This window comes from Apaloderma vittatum, unplaced genomic scaffold, assembly GCF_000703405.1.
Source record: "Apaloderma vittatum isolate BGI_N311 unplaced genomic scaffold, ASM70340v1 scaffold18808, whole genome shotgun sequence".
Taxonomy (NCBI): Eukaryota; Metazoa; Chordata; class Aves; order Trogoniformes; family Trogonidae; genus Apaloderma; species Apaloderma vittatum.
Window position 1 is genome coordinate 4,409 of NW_009731450.1, and position 11,051 is coordinate 15,459.

Genomic DNA, 11,051 nt, shown 5'->3' on the forward strand with positions numbered 1-11,051 from the left:
CTCTTTGTTTTTGTTTGTTTGGTTTTTGTTTTTTTTTTTTTTAGATGAAACTCACTTTTTACAAAAATTGGTAGTGACATGCAGCATCTTCTGTAGTAGTTTTGAAAACGAAAAGTGTATTTTTTTTAATGGTACAGTGGAACAGTAGCTCAGTGATGTCAGTTGTTACTTGAACTGTTTTGACTTTTTTGGGCTTGATTATTAGGATGAATTAATGCTTGATTATGATAAACTAATATACTTCTAAGTGTTTAATTCAAAAGGGATTTGTGTTACTGCAGACTACAATAAACCTTCAAGCTGATGAATCTTCACTGCACGATCATAGCTCTGAATATTCAAAACTAGTGGCAGATTTGTGTATCTTCTCATGTTTAGACAGATGGAAGTAAGGAAGACAAATGCACTGATAGTGTGCTGTGTTTTAGGCTTCAGAAAATTAGTAGGCTTCACCCTTTTAATTTTCAATGTTTATTCTGAGACTACAGTGCATTTTTTTAAAAGAGACAAATGCAGTATTGTTCTTTCAGGAACAAAATGTCATTTGTCCCTTTGACAGAGCGTAGGTTTTTAAGCCTTTCTTAGAGAGATATCTTGTAGGTACACTAATTAGAGGAACTAAAATATTTTTCATGTATGTGCTACAAGGAATGGAGGTAGCAAAACTTGTGTCGTATTTACTGTTTTCCATCCTTCTGTTAGAACTTTATACCTCTTTCTACATGAATAGAGAAAGATAACACTTTTAATGAGGGAGAACTTACTAAGCTGTTTGTTGTTTTTCATAGGCATTACTATATTTTAAAACACTTTTAAAAGCTTAATTGTGTGTGGTTGCCATGATGTTTCTGTGTATATTCATGGGTGCATCAGAATTACAGATTCTTTTGTCAGGTACCTGCTTCTGGTTTTGAACAAGAGCTTAGTTTTTTAACTTAATTACAAAATGCACATTTTTGAGTCTTCACATAGCATATTCAAGTACCAAATTATCTAATGAAATATTTCTACTAATAATAATTTGAGAATTAGAATAAAATCTAAAATACTGTTTTGCATTACTCCACAGAAATATAAGATTTTTGGCAGCTATCCACTATGCTTTTGGTTTGTAAATGCAACTTGTTCATGGAAAACATGTTTAATGACAGTACAAGTTTGTGTTCATGTCTTACTGGCTTTCAAATCTTTAAAACATGAAAAAAACCCACCTCTGGAGTTAGCTGCAATTTCACCTAGGAAGATGCTTTCAAAATAGAGTAGTACAAAGAGTTAAAAATCTCTGCTTGCAAAGACGACAATCTGCATCTCAATTAATAATCTTGTCAAATTCTCCAAGTGAATATAAAACTGCTGAATGAAGCACTTTTACATATTTTTATCCTCTTCTTCAGCTACTGACTTGGGTAATGAAGTGTAGATGTGGCTGTTACATGCCAATTGGAAGGGAGCCAAAACAAGAGATGTTGTTTGTACATGTGCAGATGTTGGCAGGATTCCCTGCACTCCTGTTGTCAAAAGATCTTTTTATTGCCACGGAGTTATAAATATATCTGTGTTACATTATGACATGCCAATATTTTACTAGTAATGTTTGAGATGTTCACTTCTTAATAAACCAAACTGCTCCTAGAATTTCCTGTGTTAAATGAAATTCGGTGTACACAATGCAGGAAGCACAATGGATGTGCTTTGAAGATCAGTGTACCCCTGTGACTTAACACTGTACTTTCAAAATCAGTTTAAACCATTACGTAAATTACTGCTGCTGCTGGAAAGGAAAGGACCTTTTAGCTCCTTTCCTCTCTTCTGCACCTGGTGATTCAGGCCTTCTCTCTTCCTTTTCTCAGTAGTAGTATGATGCCATGATGTGATGAGCTGGATCAGGCTACTGATTCAACTGAACATCAGCCCAGCAAGTACCAGCTGCTTTGCTTTCCTAAGGACATGAAAGAGGGGATTGAAATGACTGTGCTTGATGGGTTGGGAGGGATGGATGTGCTTGCCATAGCCTTGGTCAGGTTGAGATGTTTGTGGTTGAATTTGTATTTGGAAAGGGAGGCAAAGGCATAAGCAGAGCAGGACTGGAATCTGAGAAAGGGCCGGAGTGGAGAAGAAAAGGAGTGGCGTGGTCCAGAGTAATATTTAAGTAAAAATATTTAGGCATTATTGCTTGGAGTGTTTTGACCCTGGCTGGCAGCCAGGAACCCACACAGCCGCTCTATCACCTCTACTTCTTAGCTAGACAGGGGGAGAAAATATAACAAAGGGTCCATGGTTTGAGATAAGGACAGGGAGATCACCCGCATCTACCATCCTGGGCAAAATAGACTCGATTTTGGGGAAATGTGTTAAAAAAATCTTCACACACTTTCTCGAACGTGCGTTCTCTCTTGAGAGACAGTTCTTAACAAACTGTCCCTATGTGAGTGTCTCTCCATGGGGTGCAGTCCTTCAGGGGAGACTGCTCCAGCACAAGTTCCCCGTGACGTCACAAAAGTCCTGTCAGCCACATGGCTCCAGTGGCTCTTTCCATGGGCTACAGGCTCTGGCAGCAACCTGCTCCAGCATGGGCTTCCCACGGGGTCACAGCCCCCTTCAGGCACCCACCCTCTCCAGTGTGGGTCCTCCACAGGCGAATATCTACAGTCTGTCACCTCCACAGGCTGCAAGGAAGAGCCTGCCTCACCATGGTCTTCACCACGAACCAGGGGAGTCTCTGCTCCAGCGCGTGGACCACATCCCCCTCCCCTCTTCTTCACTGACCTTGATGTGTTCACATATTGTCACTCTTCTGTCCTCTGTCTCTGCTAGCTGTTGTGTGGTGCAGTTTTTTTGTTGTATTTTTTTCTCCGCTTCTTAAATGTGTTTTCACAGGCGCATTCCTATCCTGTCATTACTGATAAGCTCAGCCTTGGCCAGCGAGGAGTTGGTCTTTAGAGCTGGCTGACATTGGCTCTATCAGACCTAGGGGAAGTTTCTAGCAGCTTCTTGCAGAAGTCACCCCTACAGTACCCCCACCACTGAAATCTGGCCAGGCAAACCAAACACATTACTGTAGCAATTGAATTGAATTTATTGCATTGAGTACTGATAAAATTCAGCTGAAGTCAATTAAACCTGTGCTTATCAAAAAAGTGTAATCAGGGAATTTTTTCATTTTAAGATACTTAGATTTGTAAGATATGGAAAAGGGAACTTGCATGGGTACAGGACTGTTACATACACATTTTTGGTCTTTCGCATTAGTAAGCTGTATGGCTTTTTCCCGATAGATGCTGGTAGTCAGTATTTTGAATTTTTCCATGTGTCACTTGATCCCACTCACTGGAATGAATTGCCCAGAGTTCTCTGGAGGTTATGCCTTAGCACCAACTCCTGCTTGCTTCTTTTTGAGTGCAGTAACAAGTGCTTGTGTAAATAACAAATTTCATTTGATGGAGAAAAGCCGTTTGCTTATTGGTTTGTTTTAGTCCAAGACTAAATACAATAATGAGAAATGTTCATGAAATCTCATTTTGGTGGTTGTTATTGACGCCACAGGCATGAGTTTTCATTATATTGATCTCTTTGTAGAATAAATAAGGAACACTGAATTATCACAGACTTCATTTGATGGAAGGTTATTTTGCCAACCACAAAACAAGGAAAAAAACACCAAAAAAGCACCAACTTCTTAGATGTGGAATGTATCACTTGACTTGCACTGAACTAGTGGATATTTGCCCTGAATGTACTTACTAACTTCATAAATTGCCCTGAAGTCTATGGAACGGAAAACTGAAGACTGGATAATGTCGTATTTATTGCATAGTAGATTCAGTTAGTGAGAGAGATTCAGTTCTGCTCAGTTATATGAAATCACAGCTTGAAAACATCATACTGGTCTCAAAAATTAATCAAATTTTAAAAAAATAATCAAATCTAAAATCCTGAGACTGATACAGATTTTTTATTTTTCATGACAAGATTCATCTATCTGGGCAGATCAGGTGATCAAAATAAAGTAGAAGTCCAGACACTTGGGCATCTTGGAAACTTTGAACCTATTCTGCTGTTAATATGGGTCCGATGTCCTTTTGACTAACCAAGAAAGTTTCTTCTTTACAATGGTAAACACAGTTATTTCCCCTAAAATTCTACACTTGCTGTGTTAGAGGTTAGCTTAATGGCTTTTGATGGCAAATTTTGTTAAAAATATATATTAATTATGATTTTAATTTCTTCACATGTATTATATAGACAAGATTTTTTACGTAGAAACTTTGAAAAGTCCCTGAAAATTTCATAGAGGACATCTTGAGCCAGAATAGACTGGATGCATGCTCAGCTTCCAGTAGGATCCAGCTATCAAAAAGTTTTAACACATAAACAAATGAGTATTTTTTACTATCTCAAAATTATATTTAAAATATTAAAAAAAAATGGCACTGTAGATAACAAGTTGCAATGTTCTCAAGTGTTCCAGGGGAGGACTACTGGAAGCTAGATGCAAGTTAACCTGGTATTCAGCCTTCATTTTAGATACAGGCTCCATTAGGACCTTCATAACATTTTATTAAATGTGTTAATTATATCAAACAAAAGGTTTCTTAATGGCTGTTGTCATGCCCTTTTAACAAAAGCCACTTAAATATGAGGGTGGGCATTTTTCCTTGATGAGAGTAGCTCAATAACATTCAACAATGTGTACTAACATCATAAGGTGTGTATTCTGAATGGAAATCTTAAAATGGTAATCTTGTGTGCTTTGATGCTACCTTCTCTTAAGTGTTTTATGGTTTTGGTAATAGTACTTGCCCAAAGCTTTTCTGGTTTTAACTTTTATCAAAATAAATGTTTAGTAAAGGCTGCTCTTTTGCTGAAGGATTAAACGCTTCATGTACTCCCATGCCGTATGATCAGAAGTACATTGATTCCTTACTATTTGACAGATGTATATTTGGAGTAAGATATATAAACAATCCTTACCTGTGAAACCAAGGAAGGGCTCTGAGCATCCTTCCAGAGCAGAAACTTCAGTCCTGAATCTTCTCTCTCCCTCTGGAAGGTTTTTAGAAGGAGGGTGGAAATGAGGGTGCTGTAGGTAGGTGAACTGGTTTGCTGGACTGTTCAATGTGAGAGCCATATGGAGTGTTGGAGTGGTGTTCTGCATTAGCAGTGGCTTAGAAATGGAAAGGAATACCCACACCTTTTCTCTACTTTTTTTGAAGGGGAAGATGGAGGAAGTATTTTCTAAACTCTCAGTAATAACTGTTCCTTTTTCCTAGTCACCTCTGTATGATTTTGTACTTCTTCAGATAATAATTCAGAGTGGGTGAGAAGGGAATTGCATGAGGAAAGCTGCCTGTGAATCGCTGGGAGAAATTGAAGCGTTTGTGTTTCCCAGATGCTTTGATGTGCTCTACTGAACGTTTTCTTTAGTAGCATTTGTAAATTCTGTAACTAAGATTCCAGTTTTGCAGTGAAATAACTTAGTAGATGGAGACAATCTCCCCACCGGATTTTATATTTTACCTTCAACTGTTGTGAAATCATGAAAATTTAATATAACCAAGAGAAACTATTGTTGCAGTGCTGAACAAATGTTCCTGTTTCACTTTTTCTTTTTGTGTATTTGCCAGCAGTGTCTTTTAAAAGATAGAGAAGACAACTGTAAGAATTTTTCTTTTGGATATTGCTATAGGATTCATTGATCCAGTGACTTTTTGGATTAGAAGTTGATTAGAACTGTTTTTACTGAAACTTGGCTTCTGCCATGGAAGCATGCTTACTGCTTACACACAGAATGACTAGTGAAATATGCAAGCAAGTTTTGTGAATAAAGATTGAAGTGTGTTTTGATATTTCAAATTATGTATTGACTATTGTGATCTAAACAAATGTGTTTTGTTTTTTCAGGACTTTTTAAATACTAAATTTTCTGAGTGTGTGAATTGAATATAGCTTTAACTATAGCTTTAACTTAAAATGCTGTTTGCATTTTAAGAATAAGTATTGATTCATGGGAGTAAATGTGGCTTACAGTTACATGTGTATGACAGAGCTTCTGCTGTTTCTCACCAACATCAGTATTCTAGCCTTAGTGTCAGCTGAAGCCTAGTGCTTAAGATAAAGTGCTCAAAACTTTGTTATCAAAGGAAGCACAAGCACAGACAAAATTAACGGTTGTTGTAGGGGAGGTATGGGTGCTAAGGCTATGGTGTTTGGGTATGTAAGCACTCTAACATCTCTAATTTTTTTTTTAAGTGTGTATGTATCTCACTTCCCTGACTGATCTTGTAGTTCGGATCTGTTCTATGTGCTATGTTTCCTTCAAGTGTCTCTTTTTCTCAGTTTACCAGGAGTGTTTTCTAGTGTCATAGATTTCCAGGAGTTATAAACCTTCCATTCAGAATGAAACCAACCATGCTGTTCAACCCAAGTGTGGTAAAACCTTTGTTACATCATCAGTGTGGAGCTGATTATGAGTTGCTTCTGGTGACAGAATAGCAAGCTAATGCACACAGTGCTATCTCCTAACTGTTAAAATTAATGTACATTGTATTCTTCAGTTCTATGATTTGGGTTTCTTGATTTAACATTTTAATGATTTCTTCCTGATTCATTGTATGAAGGATACCTTTTAAATGTTTGTCTTCATTTTGAAGTCGTAGGGCACATTTACCATAACTGAGGTAGGAAAAATATGCTGGTGTGGGTGTTGTTGTGTTTTTTTTTTGTAATTGCTTGTAGTATGTAATTACTATTCAGTCTCTTAATGTTAACCTCCAAGAAAACTGCTACTGGAGGCAAGTTTTACTTTAGATAAAAATGTTATGTGGCTGTATGTGACAAACACACAGAGTATGTATATAGCAGTTAATCAGGAGGTAAATTGTTAAGGACTACTAGAGGCATGAGAAACCCTAAGCTTTCTTTTATTCCTTAGTCCATTCTGTAGCCTTTTCTCTGAGAAATCAACTAGGAAAAACGAGTAGGGAAGATGTTGGAGAGAAGGAGGTGTCACTTTTTAAAGCTTTTTCCTTTAGATTATTAAAATAACTCATTTTAATAAAAAACACAGATGCAAAATTATCTTGGTGGGAAGTATTTGCATTCGTACAATGAATGTGTACAAATCACCAATGGAAAAAGATAGTTGGTGGAATTTTCTGTGTGAATATGTGTATGTGTATATATAGCATACAGAAAGCTAGATATAGATTGTATATTATTTCAGGTCCTCCAAAAAAAAGCCCAGCAGAGCCTCTTGCTTACATAAATGTATTTTGTGTTGTGTTTTCTTTTCCTTCAAAAATTAGAAGTATATGGAAATGTAGTGTTGATGGGCATTTACAGGTGTGTCTTCTAAATTGTATTGATCAGCCTTTTAAAATCTAAGGTGCTTTGTATTAATGAAAATTTTTAAAAATCTTTTTATATACAGAGTTTTCCATCTGATGAGGGTTGGCCGTTTGCAAAGTACTTAGGAGCATGTGGAAGAATGGTGGCTGTCAATTACGTTGGAGAAGAGCTGTGGAGTTACTTTAATGCACCATGGGAGAAACGAGTGGATCTGGCCTGGCAGTTAATGGAAATAGCTGAGCAGCTGACAAATAATGACTTTGAATTTGCACTCTACCTCCTTGATGTCAGCTTTGACAACTTTGCAGTTGGACCAAGAGATGGGAAAGTTATCATTGTAGATGCAGAAAATGTTTTGGTAGCAGACAAAAGGTTAATCAGACAGAGTAAGTGTCTTCTTTCTCTGCCCTCCCCTCCCCCCCATATCTCTTGCTTCTTTCACTGCAAGCACAATGTTTAAAGTGTATGTAGTTGCTAGATACCGATTTGTTGGCTTTATACCTAGACTAATTAACAATCTAATTAGCTTTCTTCTACCATTAAGCTACTAATTAACTTGACCAATTTGTCAATTTTACAAATTATCAAGTTTACCTGAACTTGATTTGCATATACTTTTAACCTCTGTAATCATGCTTAAATGGAGAGATGGGGGTGGGAGGAGAGGGTTTGGGTGTTGATTGGTCTTGTACAGATGCACAGACAGATGGACTGGCTGACTGGCTTGTCCACCAGAGCTAAAAGAGAGAGATTCCTTTTGTGTTTTCCAAATGTCTATAAGGACAGAAGTCTTGGTGATCTATTATCTGTGAATGACAAGACAGGCTTACTACCCTCTTTACCCTAGTTACATGGCCTGCCTCTGGTTCAGTTGTTTAGGTTGATGCTTTGTAATACTGGAGCTGAAGGAACAGGTAATTTTAGTGCTGTTACCAAATGAGAATAGTGAAAATTTGTTAATATTTCTGTCAAATGTAAAAGCTCAAAGCAGGAGCAGCAGGAGAGATGTTTGTCAAAGTGGCATTACATGGGTTTATATTCCTTTTGAACTTGTAAGGAAAACTTCACAGACCTAGGGGCTAGGGATATTGAACGTGAAACCCTAGATTCTGCAGAAGTTCATGGCAAGTGATTCCAGTTTGCTTTGAGTGAATGCGTTTTTTTGAGCTTTTCAAATAGACTTCATATGCTATGCTGCTGTATTAACCTTGAGACTATATTTTCTATGCACACACTTTCTTACAAAGAAGCATGTTTTGGTTATTTTTTGTGGGGGAGTGATTTTTTTGGTGGTTTTGTTTGTTTGGTTTGGTTGTTTTTTATTGTTAGATTTATTATACTTTCGCAAGGGCCTAACAAGAAAACTTTTTAATATATTGGATAACCAGTACATTTACTTTGGTACTTCTGGGCCACACAGACTTCCTTTTTTTTTTTTTTCTTTTTTTTTTCCCCTACCCTGTTAAAATAGTATTACTTAAGACTTGAATTTTGGAACATACCTGAATTGCTCAGTCACAAAGATGACCAGATGAACTCTGAAAATGTTGATGTATACCTAGAATATGAGCAAGCAGATTTTTGCAGAAGCTAAATGCTGAAAATGTCACACTTAGATCTGTTGTCTGTAGTTCTCAGACTAATTTTTATCTAAATAGAATTTTGCTGCATGATTTGTAATCTAACAATTAATCGACAACATAGGAAACAAATGAAGACAAAGGAAGTTCTCAATCTTTTAAAAACTTGGTATTTAATACTTATTTCATTACTCTTCTGGAAAGTTTTATTAAACAATCTCTGTCTAGAGTAATTAATATGTCTGTTTAGATATTTAGATGTGTACATTCTGTCCTATTGCACTGTAGAGAAATATCTAATTGCACTCTCTGTGGGATATCATATCTGAGTCATTTTTTGCCATTCTCTTTTGTTGCTGGCTTTTTTTCCATTTTGAGTTTTCTGTTCAGTGTACAAATTTTGCATCATATGTTTATAGTTTTAGCAGTCTTCCTTCAGTAGACTTTTTTTTTTTCCTAGACTGGCTTGCAGTGCACCATAAATGAGTAGACCAGTAGTCAGCTCAGAGACTAAATTTTATTTTGCACATCATAGTGATAAAAGAGATCTGAAAAATTATATGGCTCCATGACAAGGACCTCTTCTCAAAGCTGGCAGTAATCTAGAAATTTACGATGAAAGTCTTCTCACAAAAAGTGTTAAGAACTCATGAGATTGCACACTTAGTGACCTTTTAAATACTATTGTAGAAGGTATTTTCTGTAAGTTGTGTTTCAAGTTAAAGAAAGTTTTGTGACAAGGCCAGTAGTTACACCTTCAAATTCTGATGACTTTTTAAATATAGATTAAGAAGGGTTTGTACATGTATGCAAATGCCATATGTTTTGTTGAATTTTTTCTTTCTTCAAAGTTTATATATAACATCTCTTTTTTTTTTTTTTTTTTTTTAATATGCACTTCTTGGTTACTACCATATCTAAAGCAAGATGTTGGAAGATAATGTTTCAGCAGTTTATGACAATTAGGTTGCAATGTATTCTTTTTATTCTTTGTAGACCAGTGGTAGTTCTCAGTGCAACCAAAGAAGCCAGATTTATGTTGCTCAGATAAATCATATTACTTGTTTGGTTTTCTCTCATCTTCAGCTCTGGATCATTCTCTGGTACTTGTTTGTGCTACATTTTTTCTTCTCTGATTATGTGTGTGAGTGTAGATTTCGTGAGTTTAGTGTGCTGTTTTTAATACTTCCCTGTGTTTGCTAGCTATTTTACTGTTTCTTTCTTTCCCTTATTTTTTGTATTGCCAGGACTATTTCAGCAGAAAGGTATATCAAACTGTCAGGTGCAAGCTTGGACTAGAACATTTAAGGGTTCATCTAAACAAAGTTGGTTTGTAGTTTAAATATTACCAGTTTGCTGTGTATTGAGCTTCTGATTGTATTCAGACATGTGTATGTTCCTTCCTCCTCTCTCACTTTTTTTCACTGTCTCCTTATATTTCACAGATAAACCTGAAAACTGGGATGTGTGGTATGAAAGCAAATTTGATGACTGTGATAAAGAAGCTTGTCTGTCCTTCTCAAAAGAGATTCTTTGTGCTCGTGTCACTGTGGACCACAATTATTACGCTATTTGTCAGAACCTTTTATCAAGACATGCCACATGGCGTGGCACTTCTGGAGGACTACTGCATGATCCCCCAGCTGAAATTGCCAAAGATGGCCGACTTGAGGCCTTGCTGGATGAGTGTGCCAACCCAAAGAAGCGATATGGTAGATTCCAAGCTGCAAAAGAACTTCGTGAATACCTTGCACAGTTAAGTAACAATGTGAGGTAGTCCACAGTGAAAACTTTTTGCAACTGTCTAGAACACTATTGCAAAGATGCATAGGAAATGAGGTTTTGGACTTATGTATTAAAAAGAGAAAACTAAAAAAAAGCTAGTTTATCAGTTTTCTAAATACCATAAAAATATAGTTTTATGGTGTTATAATGTTCCTTTGCAAACAGACAAGGTACTTACTGAATTAGAACTTGAGCTACTATTGACTCTCTTCCCTAATAGTTTAAAAGGGAGTAGGTCAAAAAAGACTGTGGTGGCTTAATTGACAGCTTGTGTGTCAAAGGGTACTTTGCTATATAAAACTGCATTAGTGTCACAGTTTTGTGAAGCTGATGTTCTTA

The 11,051-nt window shown here is 36.6% G+C and overlaps 1 protein-coding gene across 1 annotated transcript; it reads left to right on the forward strand.

The window, feature by feature from the left end:
• Window positions 1-7,429: 7,429 nt before the first annotated feature.
• Window positions 7,430-10,716, forward strand: LOC104278278 (chromosome unknown open reading frame, human C3orf58; the record flags this gene model as incomplete). The annotated part of the gene is made up of 2 exons (XM_009875199.1): window positions 7,430-7,733; window positions 10,373-10,716. Coding segments are annotated over 2 exons (636 nt in total), but the record flags the coding sequence as incomplete, so codon positions are not given.
• Between the last annotated feature and the right edge of the window lie 335 nt (window positions 10,717-11,051).